The sequence below is a fragment of the Pezoporus wallicus genome, unplaced genomic scaffold (genome assembly GCF_028554395.1).
Source record: "Pezoporus wallicus isolate ANWC-B61680 ecotype Strahan unplaced genomic scaffold, APGP_CSIRO_Pwel_v1 contig_8673, whole genome shotgun sequence".
In the NCBI taxonomy this organism is placed as follows: Eukaryota; Metazoa; Chordata; class Aves; order Psittaciformes; family Psittacidae; genus Pezoporus; species Pezoporus wallicus.
In genome coordinates, this window is record NW_026637196.1 from 2,616,552 (window position 1) to 2,644,169 (window position 27,618).

Here is a 27,618-nt window from a genome sequence, read left to right on the forward strand (position 1 = left end):
ACCACTCAGCTGCTCGCTCCCTTCCACTCCCCAGTGGGATGGAAAGGAGAATCAGAGCACATGTAAAACATATGGGTTGAGATAGGAACAGCTTAATAATTGAAATAAAAGTAAAATATAATAATTAGAGGAAGGAATAAACATCACCCCCTGAGAACAAAAGTGGTGCATAGTACAGTTGCTCACAGCCCATTGACCAATGCCCATCTCAAGCAGTGATTGGTGGCTCCCAGCCAACCCCCCCTCCCACCTCTGTTTACATACTGGGCATGATGTGCTGTGGTATGGAATATCCCTTTGGCTAGTTCGGGTCAGGTGTCCTGGCTGTGCTTCCTCACGGCTTCTTGTGCCCCTCCTCACTGGTAGAACATGAGAGACTGAGAAGTCCTCTATCGGGGTAAGGGCTATTGAGCAACAACTAAACCGTCAGTGCATTACCAATGTTATCTTCAGGCTAAAGCCAAAACAGCACTGCACGAGCTTCTAGGAAGAAAATTAACTCCATCCCATCTAAAACTAGGACACGTTTGTCAGCAATTGAGCTTTTTCTCTTGCAGTTCTTAAGCTAACTCACGAACTGATACTAAAATCACCATGACTTAGCAGTCTAGTAACTAGCTAGGACACAGTTGAAGTCCTGCTTGTGCTTCCTGCCATCCTCCTTGGTGCTCCTGTGTGTAGACCCAGTTACTGAACCCTATTTTTTTCTCTTTGGAGAATTACCTGAGGTATGTTACTTTCTTGGCACCCAGCAAGACTTTAGGAAGTGCAAATTGTCCTGCAGTTACTTGTCCAGGTTTGTCAATGGGTCTGATCCAGAACAGCAGCACGAGAGCCTCAGCTGGGTATGTCCAGGTAGCATCAGTCTAAAGACCAGCTAAGTGGTTATTGCAAACATCTAACAAAGCCAAGACACAGCTTAAAAGTACTTCATGTACATAAGCATTGAAAATTTGGAGTCTGCTTTGCTGGGCAAGTTTGAGATGCAAAAGGGAGGTTTTGGAGATGGTAAGTTCAGGTGTTTCAAAGAGGTGCTGGAGATAAAACAGTATGCTTGTCTGTGAGAATACAATGTGTGCAGTGCGCTGGTTAACTGAGTGGGGCTGGGGTCAAGGCTCTTGCTGTTGCTGAGCTGTTGTCTTATCAATGGCAAGGACCTTGTGGGCTTGAGGAAGTAACACTTCAGTGCTTGAAGTGGCTCGTGCATGACAAAAAGCCAGTGCTATGGAAGATGGAGAGGCAGGATGATGGCAAACTCAGTCCTGCTTTCCCTACCTGGAGTGTAGTAATGTCAAATAGACCTGGAGGGGTTGGGTTTGAAGCAGCCTGCACTGGCCAGAACATCTGTTCTCCCTGTCAAAGGAATGACGGTGATGTGGCTAAGGATGGAAGCTGGCTAACCTTGGATTTCTAGCAGAGGGAGATGGCCTGCTGCCTGTGCCGGTGGTTGGGGAAAATCCCCCTTGTTCTCTTCTGTCTGCACAAAGAAGGAGCTGGAGCAGCTTTGGGAGGGGTTAGGTGAAAGGTTTGGAAGTGGAAAACACACCTGGATGTGAAGAGATGGGAGCTGGAGCTCTGGAGGGGAAACTGGAGCAGTGAGCAGGATGGCTGATGGAGAGAGCAGAGTGCTGGTCTGGTATCACAGCTGCGTCTAGGGTGAGGTGAGGAGGTTCAACAGGTGGGGAGAAGCAGGAAAACCTCTCTGCACACATAATCTCTCCTCAGACTTAACATAAGGCTGAGAATAGTTTCTATGAAGTGAACTTGATGTTCAGTTGGACAGTTTGAAAGAGACAAATAAGATGGGAGATGCCTTAAAGCCGGGAGATGCCTTGTGAGCAGAGGCGGGGGCTAGGACAGAAGTGTGGTCTCTGCAGGAGATGGACATGCGCTCTCGCAGAGCCCATGGGCTCTGCTGTGCCCGTAAGGAGATGGATGTGACCAGTGATAGTGCAGCCAGAAAGGCCAAAATGGGGCTCCTGGCAGGCCAGGGCTGGGATGAGAGGCCTGATGACCAAGCTGGGGGGAGCTCTTGGTGTCCCAGCGGAGGATAAGATGCATTGGTGGTGATGTGGCTGCAGGGGGAGGAGGCAGCCTTAAGGCTTCTGCCTTCAGCTTCTGCCCCAGCTCAGAAGCCAAAGCACAGGGGAGGCTGCAGAGGAATCATGGTAGCCAGGGTTTACGCTTCGAGATGGAGCTGTGTCAGAGCCCTGGAGGAGCACTGGTGTGTCTCTTGAGTCCTGCATGCAAGACAGTTCACTCTGTGTGTCCAAACTGCACAGGGGACACCTCACCCCCACCCAGGATGCTGCCCCAGGTGCTGTGTGTGGTGACCCTGTGGTGTGTGCTTGTTTCCACCCTGACCCAGGACTAACGTCTCTTTCAAGCTAGTCTGGCAGGAGACCAAGGCTCTGAGAGAGAGCAGGGCTGTGTGCCTTGGAGGGCTCTGCCTGCTCTCCTCTGGAGGACCAGCTGACGGCCTGGGTCTTGGCCAACGACTAATACGATTGCTCAATGACAGCTCTGTGCTTTGAGAAACACTGGTGTGATCTGCTGTCTTTAAACTGTGCTAAAGCAGTGCCCTGCTCCCTATCCAGAACTGCCGCAGCAGCAGGGTGGGCATGGAGGGAGTACAAAACATTCTCCTGTTCAGGCACAAGAAGTGGCCTTGGCACCTAAAAATACCGATGTTACCTATTCCTGTGCACAGCACAACCTGTACTCTCTTCTGCCTGCAAAGGATGTGGAGGAGAGGCAGGGGAGGGAAACCTGGTGCGGAAGAGTAGCAGCAGAGAACCTTCACCCAAGATGAGATGCTCCCTGGGACATCGCTGGATGCCTGTTCTGGGAAGAGACCTGCAACCTCGAGACGTGCATTTCCCTGCCTCATGCCTGTAGAACGTGTGTTCAAGCTGCTTTTCCACTTCCCCTCGCGGTGCTCGCAGCCCTGACAAGCTTCCTCAGGGACAGGGTCTGTGCCGGGGCTGCAGACCTGTTGCCAGCAGGGTGCTGCCAACCCGCGATGGGGGGAGAGCGCAGCCCGGGTTTCGCTCTGCACCTCCCGCCTCGGGCACGTCCCCGCTGCGGAGGAGACCCTCGACAGCGGCCCTGAGTGTCCAGCCCGTGCCTGGGGGAGACCCGGCTGCAGTGGGTCCGCTGAGGCACATCTGCCTGCGGGGCTGTGCCTCCAGCTGCGGACACAGCCGGGGGGGGGGGGGGGGTGGGGGTGTAATTCCAGCTGCGGGCACATCTGCCCCGCCGGCCCGGCGTTTCCCATGGCCTGCGCGGGGGGGGGGGGGGGGGGGAATGCGGGTTGTCGCCTCCAGCTGCGGTCACATCTGTCCTGCAGCTGCCGCTGGGGGCCGCGGAAGGAGCCCCCCCGGCCGCGCCCCGCGCCCCCCCCTCTCCCCGGCGGCAGGTATGTCCCTCCCCGCCGGCACCACAGCATCCCCCTCCCTCCATCCCTCCTTCCCTGCCTCCCTCCCTCCCGCCCGCCCTCCGCCTGCATGGAGAGAGCCACAGAATGGCGGAGCGAGAGAAAGGAGCCGCATCCCCGCCCGCCTCCTCCCCGTTCCTGGGGCTGCACCTCGCCTCGCCCCCCAATTTCAGGTACCGGCTGCATCCCCCCACACCGCTCCCGGGACCCCCGCGGGCTGCCCCCTGCTCCCCTTCCCCAAGCACCGCTCCCCATCTGCTGCAGCACCACCCCCCCCTCACCGCCCCACACCGCCGCGCCGGGCCCCCGCTGCCTCCTTGCGCATCCTTCGCTCCCCACCCCACCCAACCCTCTGCCCCCCATCCCGGGCACCGCTGGACCCCACCGCATGCATCACTCCAGCCTCCCCCCCCCCCCCCATATGTTGCTTCAGTGTCAGCCTCTCCCCCCCATTCGTTGCCCTCACCCCACATACCACTGCAGGTCCCACCAGACCCCTGCTTGTCCCCCTCCACCCCCCGGCCTCCTCACCTGGCTGATCTGCTCTTTAAACACCTTTTCCTCATGTGAAAACCCTTCATTTCTTTCCCACCCCCAGTAAAGCCTTTTTCTAGCCCTTTCCTAGAAATCTCAGGTGTTCCCCCTTCCTCCCCACCCCTGCGAAACCAGAATCCCGAGTGAGATGATGGGAGAGTGCCAGGATTGATCTGCTCGGCAATGCTAAGCGCTCCCATCGATTTGGGATGCAGGGGCTGTGTCTCCTCCAAAACCCAGCAGGGCTGGTCACAGGGACTTCCGATGGCAGGAGCCAGGCCAGGGATGGCCTGGGGCTCTGGAGGCTCCGGCTCTGGGACAGGGATGCACTGGGTGGGTAAGGGGATGCTGTGCCCGGTGTTGTTTGCTTGTCATTGGTGTGATGCTCACTGCTTCTGGTGCCCGCGCCATCAGCCGTCGCTCTCTGCTTGCCTCTGGCACCCAGGGGTGCTGTAGGGGAGCTGGCTGAGATGAGGGGATTGGTACTGGCTGCTTTATGTGGTGAGATTTTGGGCAGGGAAAGGAAGGGCTGGTCCACACTTGGGGCCACAGCTAAGCTGCCCCTTACCTATAGCAGGCCCCAGCCCCTGTGGTGTGGGAATCAGCAGATCCCTGTGAGGAAGCGGGAAGGTGCAGTCGAGCTGTGGTGTCAGGCCATTTACCCCTGATGGGCTCTGCTCCTGGAGCCCTTTTCTGTGGCTCCAGGGCTTCAGCATCTTCCTCCTCTTGCAGAGCTGCCTGCAAGAGCTGCTGGGAGCTGCTACAACATGGCTGGTGCATCCTGCAAACCCAGCCGTTAAACACTGCCTCTGGCAGCATCCACCATGGAGAGGGGGCTTGGCCACTGAGCCAGGGGCTGGAGCTTGAGGGCTGCACTGAACAGCAGCTCCGGGCCTGTGAGAGGGTCAGGCTCATCACACAGCGCTGTCCTGGATGCTGCGGCCGTCCCCAGGGCACCCTCCTGCTCCCCAGCAAACAGTGATGCTCTGGGAGGAGGATTAGGCTCTGCTGCTTGCTGTGCTCCAGGGGAGAGGCAACCTCCGTGGTCCAGAGCGCTGGGTACTCGAGGCAGGGGTGCAAGAGCTTTCCCATGCACCCACCAAGCCTGGGGTATCAGCCTTGAAGTGGAAGGAGATGCCAGTGATATCCCTGAAGCCTGGGGCAGGGTCTGGTGGATCAGAGGCAGTGTTATGGCATGGAGCGTGGTGCGAGGAGGGAGCTCTGCTTGTGAACTGGTTGTGAGCTGTGTTACAGTGGTTCTGCCTGTCTCAGGTCCTGGGTCCCTGCTCAGCGAGGAGCCATTCCCCATGGACAGCAGTGATGAGTGTGGCTCAGGGTGAAGGCTCAGCCCGTGGCTGGTGCTGAGGTCCTGGCTAAGCCCTCCACTCTGCTTCTGCTTCCTGCCTGCAGGACAAGGGATTTCAGGTTTAATGCTCTCTGGTACGTTTGCCTGCCCATCCAGCTCCCTGAGTGGTGATGCGCTGGCACAAGTGTTAGATGGTTTGAACCAAGAGAGGACTCGGTCCGGTCCTGGCCAGCAAGTATTCCAATGGGGTCTTTAAGCTCTGGGGAGGCCAGGAATGGTGGCCTGGCAGGTCCTCGTTGCTGGTGATGGTTTGGTGCTGAGATAAGGGGAGGTCTTGGATGCTGCTGCATTCAGAAGGTGCAAGAGTGGGCAGCAGGAAAATCTCCAAATGTGCAGCAGACAGGCTGGGGGTTTATGTTGTTTATGGTCAGGTTGGATTGGGATTGGAGCAACCTGCTCTAGTGGAAGGTGTCCCTGCGCGTGGCAGGGGGTTGGGACTGGATGAGCTTTAGGGTCAATTCCAACACAAACCATTCTATGATTCTATGAGGCAGGAGGAGAAGAATGGTGAGGTCCTTTAGCCATGAGGACCTCCAGAGGTGGCTGCTCATCACAAGAACAACAGCACAGTAGTAGACAGCAACATAAATTTCTTCTCACCCAGCCTCCCTGTTGTCCATAAACCTCCCAAAGGCTCCCACTGTGGGCTGCGCCTCGCTGGGACTCCTTAGCATCTTCCTCTGGGACACTGTGATGCAGCTCCTCACCCTGCCAAGAAGCGTTGCCAGTGCTTTGGGGCCAGGCTTTCCTGCGAGAGGCTCTCTGGGGCTGGGGGTCCCTCTGCCCCGCACAAGAAGGGCAGGGAGGGTTGGCACAACTGGGGTGTGAGCAGTGCTTGTGCTGCCTGCTCCACTGCCCCCATGAGTGCGGCTCTGGTGTAGCTGGGACCTGTGTGTGTGTCTGTGAGCACATCCGCCTTCTGGTCTCCCTAATGAAAGCAAAGAGCATCCATGGAGCTGCTGAGGCTGGAAACCTCCTCAGGAAGGAAACGCTTAGGGAGCTATTTGCATGGGTCAGGAGAGAGGGGGAATTACCTCGCTCCTCTGGGAGCCCTATGGGAAATCACAGCCCTTTCCATGCCATTGCTGGGGCCTCAGGAGGGGAGGAGGTCTTCAGGGGAAGGAGAGGCCTCCAGCTCCTCAGAAGTTCAAAGCAGCACCTTCAGGCTGATGCACAAACCAATGCTAGCAATGTGGGTTGTTTTATGTGTCTGCTGTGCTCATCTGAGCCATCAGAAGAACCTGTTTGGAGGCGATGAGCTGGGTTTTGCAGTAGGGATACCTGTCTTCCTGTGAGGGGGAATGAAAGGGCTGTCTTCTGATGGAGATGGAGGCAGCTTCTCCTTGGTTCAATTAAGAGCATCTCTGGGCTTTCCCCCAGGGCCAGCCCAGTGTAGGGTAGTACTATTACTCCCACTGATGCTGGTGACAGCACTTGCACATAGCGCTGCTGGGAGCAGAGGGTTGGAGTGCTGCCCGGGTACCCAGGCTTGCTGGAGCCCCAGCTCCATCACATGTGTTGCCATGGCCCAGTCCCTGTGTGGGAATCCCATGCAGCGGCAGTGGGCTGGCGAGGTGATGCTGCAGATCCCCTCTTCCCTGGCAGGGGATGGAGATGAGGGAGGCACAGCAGCCAGGCTTGGTGCTAAGGCTGCTATAAGCAATGTGTTCAAGCTGCTCCTTCTGTAGGTGGATAACACCCATGTGTGCTCCATTGCTTGTCCTGAGTTTATCAGTTCTCATGTGCTCAGCAGGGCTGCAGCCTCTGGGTGCCTCTTGGCACATCCTTCGTAACCTCTGCAGATACAGGGCTCTTCCATCCTTGCGTCTGGGGCCAACCTCCCATGTACCTGCCATGCTGTGATGCCCACCTACAGGAGCACTGTGCCTCTGTTGCTGCTGCTGGTGAGGGATGTTGGCCAGAATACCCACGTAGGTCCTGCTCAGAGTTGTACTGGCAGAGATGGAGCTGAGGGGAGTCAGAGCTGTTGCATTTTGCTGGTATTTTTAGCCTCTTTGAGAAGCAAGAGAGAAAAGCAGGGGTGTTTCCAGCCCTGGGAGTGGGGGGTGCTAAGGGAGAGCCTTCCTTGTATCTCCTGGGAAGTCCTGAAGCATCCATATGAGAGAAGAAAAGGGGGGGAGTAATACGGAGATAGAGATTTCTTTATTCATAGCATTAAGCAAGGAGGTTTCGAGCAGACGAGGTGCCTCCAGGCAGAGCTGATAGGGAAGATGGAGCCCTGGATACCGTTATCGGGTACAATGAACACAGTATCATGAGTGATGATGGTGGAGGATGATAGTCCACTGTGCCAACAGTTTGTTGGCAACACTTGGCAGCCTCTCCTGGGAAAGGTCCTACCCTCCTTAGGCAGCAGGAGAGGGGTGGGAGCTGGCAGAGCAGCTCACCAGGTATTTCTCTGCCCCTTAACAGGGGGTAGAGGTTGGGGAAGCTCCTGAAGCAGGAGAAGGGGTAGATGGGGAAGGAGCATCACTCCCAGCACTGCTCTGTGCCAGCCAGGCTTGCCCCTTGGTGAAGGTGCTCCTCTTGCTTCCCTCTGCTCAGGGAATGCAGCCAGACATGATGCCAGTCCCGCTGCTGGAATCACTGCGGCCCTTGCACTGAAAGCATCCCTGCCCTGCCTGGCGGGAAGCCGGACGGATGCTCCCGTCTCTCTCAGGATCTCATCACATCCCTGCAGTGGGGCAGAGAGGAGCAGAGCCCCTTGACCCTGGCTTAGCAAGGGCAGGAGGAGGCCGGGCAGCATGGGCACCCGTGCTGGGGTAAGCAGATCCCGCTGCGGGTGCTGGGGAGCGGTGCTGGAGCAGGACCAGGAGCCGGGCTGGCTGGCTGGCAGGGAGGCAGTCAGCATCCCCAGCAGAGAGCAGGGACTTGGCACTGCCCCAGTGGTGAGGTTATGGTTTTTTTCCCCTCCAGGACAGCTGATTCCATCTATTTTTAATGAGCTTCCCCAGGTTGCGCAGTGAGGAGACAGAGCAGTGCCGGCAGCCACAGACTGCGACGGGGCAGGCGGACAGGCAGCGGGCACCCATCACCTCCTCACTCCTCCCTGCCCCAGGCACGGGGGTTTGCTTATAGGGTGGGAGCGCGTCCCTCAGCGAAGGGGGTTTCTCCTCAATGCAGCTGCCCTTGAAAATGGAGTCGAGCACCGAGGAGGAGAGCTGGCTGGAAGATCAGTGGGAGAAATGGTAGGGGACCGGCCGGGGGCTTGGGGATGAGGGGGGCTGTCCTGTGGGTGTGCAGGGTGATGAGGAGCAGCCCTTGGGCACATCACCCTTCTCTGAGCGATGGCCACAGGACAGGAGCAAACTTGGCACGCAGCAGAGCCCAAAGTTTTGCCTGGCTGCACAGGGAGCTGCGTGGCAAAGTGGTCCAGCAGCATCTGCAGGTAGGACCAGCGCTGGAGACCTGCGCATCCCTGGAAGTGCAGGCAGGGCTGCTGGTCCCCTTCCCGGCATGGGGGGCTCTGCACACCAAGGCAGATGGAGTCCCTGAGCATCATCGACTGATGATGTCCCACCCTGGTGACCTGTGTAACCGGAGAAGAAATCGATCTGTGCTTTGCAGGCTCGTCATGAGCCTCCTGCTCTGCAGCAGCAGGAGATGGGCAAGGGGGGGTCAGGACATCCCACCCTGTGATGAAGGCTGTGTCCCTGCCCATCATGGGGGCTGGAGCCCATGGCCACAGTGGTTTTTGCCTCCCTTAACCCAAGGAGCCAACCATTGATGGGGTCATTGGAAACATGGATGGGCGATGCTGCTCCCCCCATAGGCTTCTCCTGCTCCTTCCCTACCTCTGAGGACCAGGATAAGGAAGTGTTACCTTTCCATGGCACTGGCTTGGTGCCGCTGCAAGGGGGAGACCTAGGGTGTGCGAGTGATGTTTGAAGTGAGGGTGGGAGCTCTGCAGGTCACAAAATACCCTCCTCCTTCCTTCCCTGCCAGTGAGGGCAAGGCCAGAGAGGGGTGATGGGCTCAGCATAGTGCTTTCACCCAAGCATCTCCCAGCCCAAGGAGCTGAGAGCAATGGAAGTGGTGGCACACAACATAGGTTAGCAGAGGACTTTCAAGCTGGGCTTCTTTATTTACCCCATGGTAATGAATAAGCAAGAGGATCATTGTGGTACCACCACGGAGAAAGGTTTTAATGCTCAGAAACCAGGAACTCCCTGCTGGTCCCCAGGGATGCGATCAAGCACATGAGGAACTCACCCATCAGCACATTTCCAGCTGCTAGAAGGATATCTCTAAACTTTCTGAAGGGGTGCAATGAGCCTGTGCAGCTCACAGCCATAAGGGACCCCAACCAGGCAGGCTTGGCAGCACCAACGGCCATGGGGATACCCACAGGCACCCCAGGGAGTGATTTGGGTGCTGCCCTCTCCTACTGCAGTACCTGACCCAGGACACCCTTCCCAGCCAGAGCCTGAAGGCCAGTTGTGCCTCCTGCTCCAGGACATGGGCAAGGAAGGACAGGGAGAGCCTGGGCTCGTGGGCTGTGTGTGCTGAGGGAAGGAGGGGTAACTGGAGGCAAAACCAAAGGCAGGTTTGTGGTGCTTGCAAGGTCTGTGGGTCTCAATGTGATCACTACCCCAGCTGGTCCATCCTCCAGCTGTGCCCTGCCAGGACCCCGAACCCTTCCCTATAACACTGGTCTTTGCCCTGTTGGGTGTCTGGAACAACCCCAGAGCTTCCCTGGGATGGTGGGAGCCAAACATCCTGGCTTGGGTTTGGCTCTGCTGCCTGTCCCATGCTCTCCCAGCCTGCACATCCCTGCTGCCTCTGGGACCAGTGGCTGGCTTGGGGCACTTTCCTCCTGCCTCCCCACAGCTGCAGACCATGCCAAGCTCAGCCATTCAGTGGGGACAGACCCATCCCCTCTGGAAGGAGCCCCCTTCCTGGTCTTTCTTCCCAGTAAAGACCTGGAGAGCCTCTCCAAGGCAGGCAGTGCTGCTCCTGCCCGTGGGCAGCATGCCACCCTGCACATCCTGCCCATGCCCCGTGCAGTGGGTGATGGCACCATCTCTGCTCCCTCCAGGCTCACCCATGACATCAGCCTCGAGGAGTTTGAGGATGAAGACCTCTCCGAGATCACCGACGAGTGTGGAATCAGCCTGCACTGCAAGGAGAGCCTGGCCACCCGGGTGAGCGCGATGGGGATGGGGACAGCGCTGGGGATGGGATGGGCAGAGCGTGCTGGTGGGGATGGCTGGACCATCAGTACCCATGCAGGAATACCAGGTCTCCAGGCTGGTGATGCTACCTCAAGGTGCCCATTGTCACAACCGCAATGCCCTCTGCTTGGCAGTGCCCTCTCCTCTCCATGGCACAGCACAGACCCTTTCTGAGCCAGCCAAACAAGGGACATAAAAAGCGTCTCAAAGACAGTGCCTTTTGGTTCCCATTGCTCTGGGGAGGTTTGAGTTTGTTCCTCAGGGATGCACACAAGGATTTGGCCGTGCCCCCATTTGAGTAGGATGACCAGCGAGCTTCTGGCACTTGATGAGCATCCTTGGGAAGTGAGGACGTGTGAGGTGGCACCGAAGGTCCCACATGGGCTGTGCCTGCTGCTCCCCACATGCGTCCCTGGGTCTGGAGGTGCAGTTTGGCTTGGCATGGTGAGATCCCTCCTCCTCTTACCCAAAGCATTCCTTCTGGCTTGTAAGGGCTGAAGGAAACTGGCCTTTAGAACGTGTTTAGGGGGTGGGAGACCTGGAGGCTGGAGAAACAGGGATGGAGGAGGTGGCTCTGACCACAGCAGGTGAAATAAAAATGGGAGCTGGGAAATCTATGCAGGTGCTGTAGGAGGATCTCCCATCCACATTAAGCACCCTGAGGTACATTGTGGAGACCCAACAGGGTTCACACCACTAATAGAACTGCACAAGGAGGCCACGGGAGCAGAAACTTGGAGATAAACCGAGAACGACGCTGGATTTGTAAATACGCAGGGATTCTGCATTTTACCAGTGTGTTTCATGCTAAAGGGATGCAAATGCTGGAGGAGCAGCCAAATGGTTTGGGAATAATTTCATCCCTCAGGAGAAGTGTTTCCTGTGCAGAGCTGATGAAGGCCCAGCGAGGAGGGGCGAGGCACAGGAATTTGTTGCAGATTTAAAATTAGCAAGTGAATTTGTGGTGTTGGGAATCCCCCGTTGCCGGCAGGAAGGCACAGGCAGATCTCATCCATGGAGTCCTGATGTCTCCTGGGCTGATTCGGGACCTTCCCAGCAGAAATTCAGCTGCTTCCAGAGGTGCAGCCACTGCTCCGCATCTCTGCTGTGGCCACAGCCTCCTCCTGCTCCCACCCCTCTACTCTGCTCTTGTGAGACCTCACTTGGAGCACTGTGTGCAGTTCTGGTGTCCTCAACATAAAAAGGACATGGAACTGTTGGAACAAGTCCAGAGGAGGCCACGAGGATGATCAGGGGACTGGAGCACCTCCTGTATGAACACAGGCTGAGGAAGCTGGGGCTGTTCAGCCTGGAGAAGAGAAGGCTGCGTGGAGACCTCATAGCAGCCTTCCAGCATCTGAAGGGGGCCTATAGGGATGCTGGGAGGGACTCTTCATTAGGGACTGTAGTGACAGGACAAGGGGTAATGGGTTAAAACTTAAACAGGGGAAGTTTAGATTGGATATAAGGAGGAAGTTCTTTACTGTAAGGGTGGTGAGGCACTGGAATGGGTTGCCCAAGGAAGTTGTGAATGCTCCATCCCTGGCAGTGTTCAAGGCCAGGTTGGACAGAGCCTTGGGTGACATGGTTTAGTGTGAAGTGTCCCTGCCCATGGCAGGGGGGTTGGAACTGGATGAGCCTTAAGGTCCTTTCCAATGCTAACTATTCTGTGATTCTATGACTTTATGGCCAGGGAAGGACAAGGAGAGCCTGGGCTCATGAGCTGCGTATGCTGAAGGAAGGAGGGATAAATGGAGGCAAAACCAAAGGCAAGCCCAGTGCTGAGTCTCCATGTGAAGGCAGGGCAGTGGGAAGATCCTCCTGCCTGCAGTCGATAAATCGGGCAAGGGCTGTGTCCAGCCGTGCTGGACTCTTCCTGTTGGGCATCCCAGCTCTCTGCTGCCAATAGCACCACCAGGCTCTTAAGGACAGGATTTCTTTCTTCTTTATGGGCCACCAGCCCTTTGCTGAGGTTTGGTGAGGAGGGTAAGGCTGGAGGAGACAGCTTGCAGCTCAACTGCTGCAACCCTTCATGGACAGTGAGTAGAAATAGGCTGTTTGCCTATTTAAAGCAGTTTACTGAGGGGTTTCTGTGTTGCTGCAGAAACCTGACCCTCAGTAGACACAGGAGACAGCCCCAGGGTGCTCTGCGTGAACGCCTGGGTGCACTGAGAGCGTGCTGGTGTGGAAGGGGGATGCGCGGCTGCCCCCGGGGAAGCAGCGAGTTATTCATAAGCACAGCAAAGGAAGAAGCCTACCACGCTCAGGGGAAAAAAAGTGCCTGCTAAAAATACGTCTGAATGGTTTATATGGGGTGTGGAGGATTGCCCGAGGAGCAGGAGCGAGAGTGGTGACAGCAATAGCAAAGAGGGGGGTTTCAATCCCTAACGCCGCAAGAACCAGGGAGCTTTCCAACCCGATTGATGTCTGGAGCGAGTTGGAGGTGATGGGAGTGCAGGATCTGCCTGATGGATGCAGCCAGGCCCAGAGGGAGCAGTTGGCTGGGTCTGTGCACAGCGCAGGGGCCAGCAAATCCCTCCTGACCCGCGGCCGGCGTCAGCAGCTTATTGCATCACATGGGGATGGATGGCTTGGCAAAGGGGGCCAGGGCTGGGGGGGGCCCATGATGGAGTCCTGCCCATGGTGAGCTCCGGTGCCAGTGCTGCAGAGCACCCGTGGTGGGTAAGGGTTGTTACCTGCTCATTCCACAGTGATGGGCAGCTGGTGAGAGCCCTGCGATGGAGAGAGGGATGCAGGGGTAGAGCGGGCTGGTGGCTGCGGGGTCACACCGGAGCGGGAGTGATGGGGAAAGGGGAAGCATGGGCTCCGGGGAATGTGTTGAGCTGCTCCAGGCTTCCTGATCCAGCAGCAAGTCTCCAGAGAGATGGGCAGAGCCAGCAGCAAGCAGGAAAGCAGCAGGAAGGAGCAATGGGACAAAGCCTGCTGGAGGGATGGGAAGGAAGCTGCTGGGTGGGGGCAGCTTCCAGGATCCAGGCAGAGCTGCTCAGCAGCAGAACCCTGTGTCAGGAATGAGTGGCTAGGGCAGAGGTCAACCCCCAAACAGAGGTGGGGTTTGGGTTTTTTTGGGTCCTGGAAAAACAAAGATGATTTCACCAAGGGCTATTTTAACAGCTTTCCAGAAATAGTGGCTTAGACACATAGATACTGCAAGGAGGCGTAGACTGATGTTTGTGCAAGAGGGAGCTATCTGCGGATGAGGACCGCACCTCGTGGATGGGAGACCACGTGTAAGAATGAGGAATAATTGGAAGCATGGCTTAAATACAACAGGAAGTCCTGGGTGAATGAAAAGTGGGAGTGAAGTGAATGAGAGGGCTCAGTGGAGGAGCAGAGCTGCCTTTAGGGCTGTTGAATGGCAGAGCGGGAGGATTCAGAGGTGAGGGATGTCACCTCCACCTCTCAAATGGCAGTGTTGAGATGGACAGTAACAACAGAAGCTTTGGGTTTGGCGGCTTGGAAGTCTGGTGTGACAATCCCTGGTTCCAGCAAGATGGATCCCAGCAGCCAGCCAGGCTGAGGCTGATAAAGGCTCGGTGGTTCCTCATCTCTACTGCAGAAGCAGTACCCTTCCTGGAAACACCTGAGAGCACGAGAACAAGTGCAAATGGAAGGAGATGATGTAGGGCTCTGCTGAGCCTTTGTGGTCCTCTGTGAGGGTGCTGAGGTGCTGGCACAGGGTGCCCAGAGAAGCTGTGGCTGCCCCATCCCTGGCAGTGCTCAAGGCCAGGTTGGACGGGGCGTGGAGCAACCTGCTCTAGTGGAAGGTGTCCCTGCCTGTGGCAGGGGTTGGAACTGGATGAGCTTTAAGGTCCCTTCAATTCTATGATCCTATGAAAAGGCCTGAACCAGCCATGAAGATATGTGCAGAAAAAAAGCAAACCACTTTGTTTTCCCAGCATAAAATGACTGCTGGGAATGCCAGGCTTTCTCTCTTGATGTTCACCACCCCTGATCCAGTGTGCTGCTGGCAGCAGATGCCCTCAGAAGGCCAGCAGGACCCACTGCAAAGAGGAAAGTGGCTGCCATGAGCCAGCCAACCCAACGTGCTGATCCAGGCACTGGCAGGGATCCGGCTGTATGGACTGGGAGCAAAGGCTACAGCAGCGAGGTTGTTGCTTATTTCAAAGGCTGTCCCACGAAGCTGCCTCTGTGATCCATCGCCAGACGTGGCTGCGCCAGGCTGGGGCAGAGAGGCTTCTCTGGTGCTTAGAAGCTGGGAGGAAGCAGTCACATCTGGGTGGTAGGGACAGGGGACACAGTCTCTCTGCTCAGCAAGTCCCCATTGCTTCCCCATGCTCCTGAAGTGCTTTTCCCAGCTGAAGGTTTTGTCACTCCTCTTCGACATGGAGTGGGAAGCAGGGAAGAGCCTTTCACCTGCTCAACCTTAGTGGGTACAGACTGGGGTCACCCAAGCAACACCCTGTGTATCACCCCACTCCTCTTGACAGAGCCTTTCGTTCCTAGGGGAGCAGCAGCACCCATCCTTTCCTGGGGTTAGAGCACTCATACTGGCTATTCCCCTGGCTAAACCAGTGCTCCCAGTGGTGCTCCCAGCACCTCTCAATTGCAGCAGGGCCCATGCTGCTCCAACCTCCCTGGAACCCACGGGCCGCAGCACTGGGACCATCAGAGACCAGTTGCTGGACACTGGGAATTCTTGCCGTTGGGATGGCACCCTGTGGGTTGGAGGCAGCATCAGCAGGAGCACACCAGCATCATGTCTGTCCCGGGGATGGCTCTGCAGTGGAGGCGTGAGCCTCCCCGTGACTGCATTGGGATCCAGGTGTACAGCTTGTGTACATCCCACCACACGATTCAGGCACTGGTACTGCTCTCCCACATGCCTTAATCTCCCCCACAGGCTGAAGGGACTTTAGGAAGTCACCTCACCATTGCATCTGTGCTAAGGCATGAGTATACTCAAGCTGGCCTTAGGTACCATTACCTTGTTTCTAGAGAGCTCCTGATGCTGTTCTGGTGGGGCAGCATCCTTCCAGTTAGAATGGCTTCCCAAAGTCCAGTCCGTGCCCTCACTTTACAGATCACCACAGGTTCCACTTGGATGGAAAGGTGATCTATGGCTATGTGGCTTCAAAAGGACTTTGTTGTGCTACAGGCCATTAATAAGTACCTGCAGTGGCTGTCGTTTCCTCCTAGCTATTGAACCAGGAATAGTGCATCCCTCCTAGGGTGTGCTTTTCTTCAGAGCAGGGACTGTTTTGCTTTTCTGAATCCTTCTGGGACTTCTCCCTCTGAGTGATTGCTGCAGCTCCAGGATTACTGAGGCAGCATCATTAGCAGCCTAGGCTGAACGTAACCAGCTGACTCAGATATATCTTGCTTAGGTATAATCTGGTATTTCCACCCAGTTCTCTTCCTGTGCCTTGGTTTCCCTGTTAAAATCCACGTGATTTGCACAGGCAACTGGTGCCACAGAAACACAGAACTTGTATGAAGGCCATTGGTGAAAGCAAGGAAATTAAATGCTTAAAGCCTCAAGAGGACGGGTGATGGGTTTTGGTGGCAGCAACAGGGACACTGGGGTGAAATGTCCCCCCTAGAGGGTTCATCCTGTGCCTGCAGCAGGCAGAGCCCTTGTGCTGGCTGTAGTGTGACAGTTTAGGAGCTGGTAGCAGCAGGAGCTCTTGGAGGGGCTGCCAGAGCTGCTGGGGCTGTTTATTCCTCATGGTTCAAGGAGCATCCTCCGTGCAGCTGGAGACACAGATAGCATCAGCTGCTAAAAACCTCCCCTCTCCACCTCTGCCCACTGACGAGCTTTCCAGTCACCACAAACAGCTGATAACACGGGAATTCAAGTGACTAATGCCAAGTCACAGCCATTAGTGCTGCCTGCAGCGGCTCGTGCATGTGCAAGCTCCGGTTGTGCGAGGAAGGAGGCTGGGGAAGGAAACCACTGACCTTTAAACACCTGGAGCAGCAGGGGACATTGATGCCTCTTCACACAGCAGCAGCGTGGTGGCTCAGCGCTGGAACCCAGCCTTGATGGTGCAGTGGGGCATCTGCTGCTCACAGCCCTCGCAGGCTGTGGTGGCCGCCCTGCTCCAAGAGTGAAGGGTGGAAAGGGAAAGAGTGGGGCTGCCCTTGGCCAGAGGACAGCCACCATCAGCTGGGGCTGAAGTGATAGTGCCTGGCCAATGGCACCCCTTCTGCGTGGCTGATATGTGCAGATGTAGGTGTATGAGAAATAGCTTGCTCAAGATTTCTTCACTGAAAGGGTGCTCAGGCATTGGAACAGGCTGCCCAGGGCAGTGGTGGAACCACTGTCCCTGGAAAGTGTTCAAACAACATGTGGATGAGGCCTTTGGTGACATGGTTCAGTGGTGGCCTTGGCAGTGCTGGGGTTGATGATCTTAAAGGTCTTTTCCTACCTAATTGATTCTATGATTCTAAGATGAGGAGTCCAAGGGGAATGTAGATGCTGTTCCCGGCTGCCTAACAGGCATTACAGGGAAGAAGGAGCCAGACTCCTTTCAGAGGTGTGCAGTGAAAGCTTCAACCCCATAGAGAGAAGTAGTAGCAGCACTGGTGCCAGTACCCAGCGTGGTGGTGGGTTCTCCATCCCTGGGGATATTCAGGCGTTACAGGCAAGACCCTGAATGACCTGCTCCAGGCAGGGGCTGGACCAAACCTCCAACCAACATGATTGCTCATTTGTATGAGTCCCAGCTGCCAGGACAGGAACCAAGAAAGGGCACAGCCTGCCTTGGAAGGAAGAATCATAGGGCAGCCCAAGCTGGAAGGGACCTCGAAAGGTCACCTGGGAAGTTGGTCACCTTCTGTGGGAAAGGGAGCCTAGATGAGATTCTCTAGCACCATATCCAGTCGCATCTTGAGAGCCTCCAGTGATGAGGGCTCTACCATGTCCCTGGGAGGTTGTTCTGCCAAACGAAGGCTGCTATGAGTTCTCCATGCAGAGCTCATAGCAGTCTTCCAGTATCTGAAGGGGGCCTACAAGGATGCTGGAGAGGGACTCCATCAGGGACTGTAGCAACAGAGCAAGGGGTAATGGGTTAAAACTTAAACAGGGGAGATTTAGGTTGGATATAAGGAAAAATTTCTTCACTATGAAGGTGCTGAGGCGCTGGCACAGGGTGTCCAGAGAAGCTGTGGCTGCCCCATCCCTGGCAGTGTTCAAGGCCAGGTTGGACGGGGCTTGGAGCACCCTGCTCTAGTGGAAGGTGTCCCTGTCCTTGTGGCAGGGGGTTGATCTTTAAGGTCCTGTACAACCCAAACCAGTCTGGGGTTCTCTGATTGTTTGTTCTCACTGTAAAATATGTCCCTGTTATGTCGAGATGAAACCTGGATGTGCACACCTCATGGGGAACGTGATGGTCGCATGTACCTACAGCCACCTGCTGGGAATGGGGTGCCGGGGGTGCCCCATCACCCGGGGGCGATCAGCAAGGCCGGACCCCAGCGCGGGGCTGCGCGAAGGGTGCGCGGAGCTCCGCAGCCTCGGGAATAACATCCCTGCCCCTTTAAAAGGAAGAGGCCGCCGGGTGCTGATGCGGCTGCCCCGGCGCCGGCCCCCCCTTCCCTCCCCTTCTCTTCCCTTCCCTTCCCTTCCCCGGTCGGGAGGCGCGGAGCGGGCGCTGCCGTCCCGGCGCGCTGACAACGGGCGCTGCTCCCGCAGGGCCATGTGAGCCGGGCGGGCGGCGGGGCCCGGGCGGCGGGCGGCGGGGAGGCCGCAAGGCTGCAGGCCGAGATGCTCCAGCTCGACCTCATCGACGCGGCGGGGGACGCGGCGGCCGAGGAGCAGACGGCGCCCGAGCCGCTGCAGAAAGAGCCCCCGGCCGGCACCACCGATGTCTACCGGCCCAAGAGACCCACAACGCTCAACCTCTTCCCGCAGGTGCCTCGCAGCCAGGTGAGGACGGGGCGGGGCGGCGGGATTCGGGATGCTCCCGCCGCCGGGGGCTTTTTGTCTCGGAGGGATGGGGGGGGAGCACGGATGGAGGGTGGCGGGAGCCCCGCTGCCCTACGCTGCCCGCATCCCTTACCGCAGGGCTGGGCCCAGGGCCACCCGTCCCGTACGTGCTCGCTCCCAGTCGGGCCGCCCCCTCGAACGGCTGAGCCTGCCCGGGCAATGCGCTTGGATGGGGGCTTGAAGAGCTGGGTGCGTCCTTCTTCCATCCCTCCTGCAGAGGTGGGGTGGGAACAGGCCGGGAAGTGTGGTGAGAGCGAGCTGTGCCTCCAGCAGAGCCCGTGGCGCCTGGCAGAGAGCTACGGGGCAGGGAAGGGACCCCACAGGGATGGAGAGCAAATGAGCCATGGTGAACGACGCATGAATGAGCCATCACGGGACAGGGCACCATGCCACGGGGCTGGCGAGCCCAGGGCCAACATCTGGCTGGGTTTCAGCTGCCCCAGGGCAGGATGGTGACACAGGGTGCCCAGAGCCCGGCGGTGGGGACTTGGTGGGCTCTGCTCCAGAACAGCAGCATCTGGCAAAAGAAGCATTAATGTCAGCACCCCGTGCTAAATCGGAGAGACAGAATAGCAACGCCCAAAATGGTGGCCAGGAGGACAAGGGGGTTCTGTTGTCTTGTTCACGCTCGGGTTTTGGGTGGTTTTCTCCAAGCCTACCCACCCCACCAGCATTGGGGTTGCTGTCGTTCCGGGGCAGGCAGTATTTCAGTGCCCCACATGCTGACCCTCTGAGCAGCATCCAGAGCCCCTTTGCCCCATCGCTCTGGCAAACTTCCTGACGCCAGGCAGGCTGCGCGATGCGCGGGGCTATTTTTGCCACCCTCCTGCGTTGAGCCCTGCCTGCTGCCAAGTAGGAGGATTGTCGTCGCAGTGACGCTGAGCCGAGGAGCACTGAAGCGAGAGGCAGGTGTCCCTGTGGGTGACAGATGGGGAGTAGTTGGAGCTGGGTGTCACCAGCCCGGCACTGGCAGCTGATGCCAGCTCTCTGCCTGAGGCCACGGCTGGGAGGAGGAGGAGGAGGAAGGCACAGAGCCAGGATGGGCACCCTCGGGGCAGCTGGCACCAGGGACAAAGGCAGCAGGGCTGGGGAGGCGGGGGGAGCCCCACTGAGTATAATGGACAAGGAGACAGCAGCAGCCTGGTCCCACCCTGTGCAGGGACCCCAAGGAGCAAGTGGCACGTGGAAGCACATCCAGCTGTGGGGATGGGGACTGTAGAGCCCTCCTCCTGGGCAGCTGGTCCAGAGGTGGCCACAGGCCTGTGGAGGGGGTTTTGCACAGGCGGTGGGCTGGAGCTGATGGTCCCCTTGCAGGGCGATGGTGGAGCCTGTGGGGTGGCACCAGGACACATGGGCATAGCTGAGCTGAGGACATGGGGAATGGGAGATAGGGGCTTTGCCGCAGCTGGCACGGGGAATAGGGGCTCCAGACTGGGGCATGGCCAGCCAGGGAGGGCAGTGCTGTTGGTGGCATCTAGTGAGAGACGGGCTGGTTGTGATGTGCATGGGGTGCCTGTTCTGGATGCCTACCTAGCTAAAGGCAGTTTTTCCATGCCCATGTGTGGTGCCCCATGATGAGGACAGGGTGCAGGGTATTCCTTGGAGATTAGCCTGAGATCTGCCTTTACCTGTGCCAGACCGTCCGGGCCTGCTCAGCTCTCTCCTCCTGCAGGTGGGAGGGAACACAAGAGGGACCATGGCCATTCGGCTTCTCTTGCATGCCTCAGCAGATGGCCTGGAAACAGTGAGGGGAACATCCCCAGCTTCCCAAAGGGGAAGAAACAGCTGCTGTGGCTGGCTAGGTTCATCCTCTAAGACCTTGTGAATGCCTCTCCACCCTGGCTGGGCATTGCAGACCCCTGGCCCTGCGGGATGGATGGGCTTTGTGGGATCTGCCTGCGGCATTGCTGCCTCCCACTCCATGCAGCCAGGCTGGCTGGTGTGCTGGCCCTTTGGCACGCAGAGGCTGTCACTGTGGCAGCTTGCCTGGCCGCATCGCAGCCCATCCTTACCCTGGGTAAGGCAAGCAGAGACATGCTGTTATTAGCCTTGGCACAGGGGGCCTCACAGAGGCCATGCTGGGATGTTGTGGTGGGGGTCTCTTCCCCCCCTGCATGGAGGCAGGGATCTGGCAGCCACGGTGCAGCAGCATGCGACGTGATGGAGTTTCAGGGCAAAGGCTTGCTTTATGTTGGTGGGGAAGCAAAGCAAGGATGGGGCAGCTCCTGCACTGCTGGTCGAAGCTGCAGGCTGGTGATAAGGCTGTGAGAAAATCCAGGGGGTCCCAGCAGAGCTCAGCAGTTGAGTGAAAATCAACGGCATGGAAAATGCCATGGTTGTAGATGGGGGACAAACACCTGGTGCTCCACAGGAGGCGCCAGGGGGAACTTGGTGGGGGTGCAGGAGAGGATGGGGGCTATAGCAGGTGGGATGTCATTCCCTGCTGAAGCAGGCAGGGAGGACTTGTCCTCTATAGGGGACCTGGTGGCCTTTGGTCCATGGGTGTCACAGTGAAGCTGAGCACGTTCCCCTGTGCACACACGTTTGCACATGCGTGACCAGCCGCACAGGGCACAGCACCCACAGAAGCTCCATCAGGATTAACGTCTGCTAGTTATCCATGTATGTGTGCGTGCATCCTGGGGAGGGATGGGTGCTGCTGCTGCGCCACCACGTGCTGTTTACTGTCCGGGCTACAAAGCATCTTTGTTTCTCTCCTCAGGACACCCTGAATAACAACTCTCTGGCAAAAAAGCACAGTTGGCAGGAGCGGGTGTCCCGGTCATCATCCCCTCTGAAAACGGGTGAGTTCTCAAGCTGTTGGCCAGGGGCAGCTCCTTGCACTATTTTGTGGGTCTCAAGAGCCTGGGACAAGTGATGCTGGTGCAGGAGGTCAGGGAAACCATCCCACATGGATGCAGGGTGTGTCTGGGTGGCATCCCCAGAAGGGAGCATCACCCTCTATGGGCCTGCCAATGCTTCTCTTCTCCCCCTGCAGGTGAGCAGACCCCTCCCCACGACCACGTTTGCCTGAGTGATGAGGTCAATCACCAAAACAGCACAACCTCCACCAAAGACCGGGGCACATCCACGGAGAGCCCGTGCCGGCGCACAGCAGCCACCCAGATGGCACCCGCCTGCATCGCCACATCCCGGCCACCTGAGAAGCACCAGGCCACCAGCCGGCCCCCGCCGCACGGTGCCAGCGTGGTGGTGGTGACATCCAGGGTCCCCGAGGCCCACCGGGACCGCATCCACTATCAGACAGATGTAAGGCTGGAGGCCACGGAGGAGATCTACCTGACGCCCGTGCAGAAGAACTCGGATCCTCTGGAGACTGACAAGCCATTCCTGTCTCAGTCCAGCGAGAACCGCATGTCCATCAGCTCCGACGTCGACACCTCTGGCTACTCGGCCCTGGCAGGGAAAACCAACCCCTCCATCAGCGAGGAGGATGAGGTGCTGGACTACATGTCCTCCCCTGACAAGATGAACCTACCCAGGGCTTCCTGCGGTGCTGGGAGCAATGGCTCCCGGCCAGGGCACAACCTCCAGAGAGCCTCGGTGAGCTCGGACACCAGCGCCCTGTCCTATGACTCGGTCAAATACACGCTGGTGGTGGACGAGAACGTGCAGCTGGAGCTGGTGAGCCTCAAGCAGTGCTACTCGGGCTACAGCGATGAGAGCGACTCGGCCACTGTCTATGACAACTGCATCTCCTCGCCCTACGAGTCGGCCATCGGCGAGGAGTATGAGGAGGACGCGCTGAAGCGCGACTCAGTGTGCCTGTCCGAGGACTCCACTCCCGAGGCAGACATCCACTTCTCCAAGAAGTTCCTCAATGTCTTCATGAGTGGCCGGGCACGCTCCTCCAGTGAGTGCGGGGCACGGGGGGAGCTGAGCAGCAGGCACTCGGTACAAGGCTGAGGGCACACTCAGTACGTGGGAAGCCACCAGCAGACAAGAGCCCCAGTTCTTGCTGCAGCCTTTGTGGCTTTGTTCCTGGTGGCTGGGGAGGCATGGGGGGGCTTGGAAAAGCCTTGTGAGCCTGAGGGGTTTCAGGATGCTCTTTTGCCTAGCCCAAGGTATGTCCATACTGAGGGGGAGGTTAAGTGGTCTTGCAGGGGGATGGCACCCTCCTGGAGTGCTGCCCTTCTCCCCAGCCCCAGAGGAGCACTGGTGGTGGTGGTGGTATGTCCCAGAAGCAGGGCTTCCTGTGGTTCAGCTGGTCCCACAATGCTGGTGACACCGCATGGCTTTGTCTCTTCTGCCTGGCCCATGCCCATCCCTTGTCTATGGTGCTGAGACGTCCCCCTCTGCCTTCATCCCCAGGTGCTGAGTCCTTCGGGTTGTTCTCCTGCATGATCAACGGGGAGGAGCAGGAGCAGACCCACCGTGCTGTCTTTAGGTGAGCTTGCAGGCATGAGCGGGGCTCCCAGCCTCTTACAGGGGAAAGCTGGTGCTGCCCTCTCACTGCAGTGTGGCCAGCCCAAACCCCAGTGTTTCCACCATGGGAAGCCCCAGACCATTGCCTGTAGCTCGTGCCCTGCTCAGGAGCAATATCAGCCCAGGCTGCTGCAGGGGCAACACCTCTGAGGGCAGCAGGAGTGGTGCAATAGGGGTTATCCTTGCCCTTTTGAGTCTCAACCTGCTCCAATGCTTTATTTAGCCTGGGCCAGTGGTGGGATTTGTGTTGCCACCAGTGAGAAGGCCCCTATGCTGCTGGCCAGCCAGGCACCAGTGCCTCTCTACCCAGGTTTGTGCCTCGCCACGCGGATGAGCTGGAGCTGGAGGTGGATGATCCTCTGTTGGTGGAGGTGCAGGCAGAAGATTATTGGTACGAGGCCTACAACATGCGGACGGGCGACCGGGGCATTTTTCCTGCCTACTACGCTATTGAAGTCACCAAGGACCCAGACCATATAACAGGTACCAAGCTTCTGCTGACATCCCAATCTTGTGTCCAGCTCCTTTCCGCTGAGCAGAGGCTGGTGCCGAGCAGGGGGATGGAGGGAGGACCAAAGGCAGCCAGCATGGAGTGATAGGCAGCTTCTGGTGTGATGCTGGGAGCTGGTACCCAGTGTTGCAGAGCCAAGGGTGGGAATATGGAGAGGTAGATCTCAGCCTGGGCATTAGAGATGGTTCCCCCTATGTGTTCTCTCTTGCAGCTCTGGCCAAGAGCAGCGACTGGGTGGACCAGTTTCGGGTGAAGTTCCTTGGCTCGGTGCAGGTTCCCTATCACAAAGGCAATGACGTGCTATGTGCGGCCATGCAGAAGGTAATGTCCCACCCTACCAGCAGAAGCAGGAGCTCTTCCTGGCAGCAGGGCAGAACCTCAGTGGGGACAGGAAGGGGTGAGCCATCACCATTGCTCATGAGTCCCAGGCCTTTTTCTCTCTGTCTTTCCCCCAGATTGCCACCACGCGCCGCCTCACTGTGCACTTTAACCCACCTTCCAGCTGCGTCCTGGAGATCAGCGTGCGTGGGGTCAAGATTGCTGTGAAAGCTGATGACTCCAAGGAGCACAGCAAGGTAGTGCCTTTCTCGCCACTCATCCCATCCCTTCCCCAGCTTCTGCTCTGAGCACCATCACTGGGATGGTAGGCCCACCATCAGGGTCCTCTGTGCATCATGTAATCCTGGTTTTGGGCCATACAGCTGGCTGATGCCCTTGCATCTCCCAAAGATGTTGCTGTGCTGGGATGCTGAAAGCTGAGCTGTACCAGTAATCTGTCAGCTGCTCCTAAACCTTTCTGCTACTATTTTGAGTGGTGTCCTCCAGATCTGCCCTGTAATCTCTTTAGTGAGGGCAGGCTGCTGATTAGCATTCTGCATAAGCAGCCTAGCAAAGCATGTGCTGGGCAGACAGCTTTTGCAGCAAGCTGTTGGGAAACCTCCCCTACTGCCAGGGGTAGGATTAGTTTATGGCTCTAAGTGCTGTGACAGAGAGCTGGGCTGAGGTTTCTGCAGGTCTTGCCTTTATCTAGAGGATGCCACCAACTTAGTTGCTCTTTAAACTCCTGTAAGTAAGTTCTCATTTCTGGCTGGGGCCCTTTGAACACCCAGGCTTGAATGGCTTAGTTCCATTCACCTTCTATCCATTTACCTCAGTTATCCATTCACCTTCTATCCACTGGCATTTAGCGAGGAAAGACTGTGTGTGCTGGGTGAACAGCAGCACAGGCTCGTGCCAGAGTCTAACCCAGGGCCTCCAGGAGCTGCTTAAGATAGAGACAGCTGAGGTGGATGTTTGGGACCATCCTGAAGCTACTGGTAACAGCCCTGGATCAGGCTCTAGTTCATTTCAGTGCTCAATCCAAGCACATATTTCCAGGTCCAGAGCCCTGCTGCCCCACAGGGGAGTGGGGAGGAAAGCTCTGACAGCTCATTTCTCTCTCCCCAGGTAAACAAGTGTAGCCATTTTTTCCAGCTGAAGAACATTTCCTTTTGTGGGTACCATCCAAAGAACAACAAGTAAGTAGTGAGGTGCTGGGCAGCCCTCAATGCCAGCAGCTCAGCACAGAGGCTTTGCTGCCTTCTCACTGCCTGGGAGCAGCACAACTGGGGCTGGGAAGGGAATTGCATCACAGCAATGGGCATGGGCCATGGCTTGGTGGGGTCTGGGGGGTCTCAGGTCCCAAACCCTTATACTCAAGGGGATGCCTATTTGTCTGTTGGTCCAGTCACCCCCACTCTGTCTGCCCTCAGGTATTTTGGGTTCATCACCAAGCACCCTGCGGACCACAGATTTGCCTGTCATGTCTTCGTCTCGGAGGAGTCCACGAAGCCACTGGCAGAATCTGTAGGGTGAGTCCTCGCTGGGCAGGGAAGGCTTGATCCCAAAGGGCAGGAGGAACAAATCTTGCCATCTTCCCATACATGTGGGGCTTGGAACTGGCCCCAGGCTGGCACCTCTTCCTTCAAGCAAGAGGCTTGGGTTGACAGCCAGGGCTGACAGAACTACAGGCACCATATTCCTGACAGCACTGGAACACATCCCATTGCAAGGCTTTGCAGGCAGACGGCTGAAAGTCATGTGGATGTGCAGGCATCAGGGCAGGGATGATCTGATGGCAGCTCTGGGTGCTAACACAGAAGCTGGGGGGCTGAAGGGTCAAACTGGCTGCAGGAGCAAGGGTGAGAATGGAAGCAGGGGTCTGTAAATGCCTTGTAGAGAAGGACACTGCTCAGCTTTGCCCCGTGCTGTGTTGCAGGAGGGCTTTTCAGCAGTTCTACAAGGAGTATGTGGAGTACACGTGCCCCACGGAGGACATCTACCTGGAGTAGGGGCTGGCACAGGCACCTCCTGCACAGCCAGGGCTGCAGTGTCGCCCCTTCCCCGTGTCGTGCATGGACAAGAGCTGCTTTGAGCCTGGAGGAGGAGCAGGCCCGGGGCAGGGCTCTCCGGGGCACAGGGTGCAGCCTCTTTTCGTGACTCCCCTTCCTTGGGCTGGGGGGGACGGGAGGGGGGAGGGCTGGACAAATCGTGTTTATTGTACAAAATACTCTTAGTTTATTTTATTGGAGAAGTACCTGCTGGGGGCCCTGCCTGTGAGCGCCGGAGCTTGCTCAGGCCCTTTCCTGCTGCAGGCTGGGGTGACAGCATCTCCTCCTTGTGACCATGGCCCAGCTTCCCGTCACATCCCTCTGGGGTGACTTTTAATGCAGAGTCAGATTCCTGCAATATGAAGACACAGCAGCTACAGCAAACAAAACCCATAACGCTGGCTTCTGCCAGGGGGATGGGCTTGCCTTGGGCAGGCATCACCTCCCTGCCATGCCCTGGGGATATAAAGGCTGCTGGGCAGGAATGACAGAGGAAGCCCCACTATCCCCTCTGCCAGAAACAGCACCAGAATGAGCTGAGACAGCTTACCCCTGCCTCTGCCCCCATCCCTCCCTTCTTGTATCCATGCCCAGGGGGAGAGACAGAAATGCCCCTCTATAGCTCCCTGCAGTAACTACACTCTCAGGAGGGGAGACTTTCTCTGCCCCTTTCTCCTCTCCCCCTGGCTGCAGGTACCAGAGGCAGTGGCAGAGCTGGGTGCCTACCAGACATGGGGCAGGGAAGGGCTACAGCCTGTAGGGAGCTGAGCAAAGCACTGGGGAGGTAGAAGAGCTCTCCCGGTCCCTGCAGCCAGAGAGCTCTGTGCTTCAGCTGGATCTGCTGTGATGGCAACAACTATTAAATATGATGGTTCATGGAGCAGGGCTGCTGTGCTGTTTGTGTCCCACTGCAGTAGGTTTGGGTCCTGGCTTCCTTATCCTGGGACCTCAAGAGGAGCTAGCTATAGAGCTTCTCAGATTTGGGCTGAGAGCCCTAGTTGCCTGAAGTCCAGAAATCATTGTGTGATGATCAGAAGGGATGGCTGGAGGTGACCTGCTCCAGTCCCCTCCCAAAGCAGGGTTTACCCTTACCCTACACCCCACACCTACGCTGTCCTGCAGCGAGGGGTCCCTGGGGCCAGGCTGTGGTGGGCACAGTGGTTCACATATGGGCATCATCATAGTACTCCTGCAGGTCGAGCTCATCTCTCTTGCTTTTGCCAGCTCTTTGCAGCCACTCCGGCCGCTTCCGTCCCACCCGGGTCCTGAGACGCGGCTGCTTGGGCTTGATGCCGTAATCTGCAGGTGGAGTGGAGAGGCTGGGCTCAGCCCCGGGCTGCTCACAGTGCTGGGGACAAGCACCAGCCTCGAGGGTGAGTGCAGAGAAAGCGGGATAGGGAGCATGCTGTACCATCCACCAAGCCAAAGTGCTGCTGTGGAAGCTCCAGGAGAGCAGAGAAGTCCTCGGGGACTGAGTAGCTGGCCCTGTGAAGGAAAACCAGGGGTGAGAGTGAACCGAGACCCTACAGCACTCACCCACATTGAAATAAAAGCTCCTACACACCCTTTGTCCTGACCCAGCCCAGTCAGGGCTTGAGGGCTTGGTGCCCACGCCAGGATCCCCGGGGTGCCTCTGCAGGTACCAGGGCAGCAGAGAGGAAGGGAAGGAGGAGGGAAATGCCATCACCTCTCATCCAAGGGCCGCGGGATGGCATCCCCCAGCAGCAGGGCGAGCAGCAGCAGCCACCACTGCATCCTGCACCCTGACTCTGGCTCTGCACCGAGGTCACAA

At 57.5% G+C, this 27,618-nt stretch overlaps 2 protein-coding genes across 2 annotated transcripts; one reads left to right on the top strand and one right to left on the bottom strand.

The window, feature by feature from the left end:
• Positions 1–3,467: 3,467 nt before the first annotated feature.
• On the top strand, positions 3,468–26,706 carry MAPK8IP1 (mitogen-activated protein kinase 8 interacting protein 1). Its single transcript, XM_057404019.1, has 12 exons — positions 3,468–3,609; positions 10,396–10,501; positions 18,207–18,440; positions 21,223–21,304; positions 21,499–22,374; positions 22,833–22,908; positions 23,257–23,429; positions 23,669–23,778; positions 23,913–24,032; positions 24,904–24,974; positions 25,209–25,307; positions 25,715–26,706. The coding sequence occupies exons 1-12, from the start codon at positions 3,524–3,526 to the stop codon at positions 25,785–25,787; spliced, it is 2,106 nt and encodes a 701-aa protein (XP_057260002.1). The 5' UTR covers positions 3,468–3,523; the 3' UTR covers positions 25,788–26,706.
• On the bottom strand, positions 25,990–27,581 carry FREY1 (Frey regulator of sperm-oocyte fusion 1). Its single transcript, XM_057404020.1, has 3 exons — positions 27,514–27,581; positions 27,238–27,311; positions 25,990–27,125 (listed from the first exon to the last, which is right to left on the bottom strand). The coding sequence occupies exons 1-3, from the start codon at positions 27,579–27,581 to the stop codon at positions 26,989–26,991; spliced, it is 279 nt and encodes a 92-aa protein (XP_057260003.1). The 3' UTR covers positions 25,990–26,988.
• Positions 27,582–27,618: the final 37 nt, after the last annotated feature.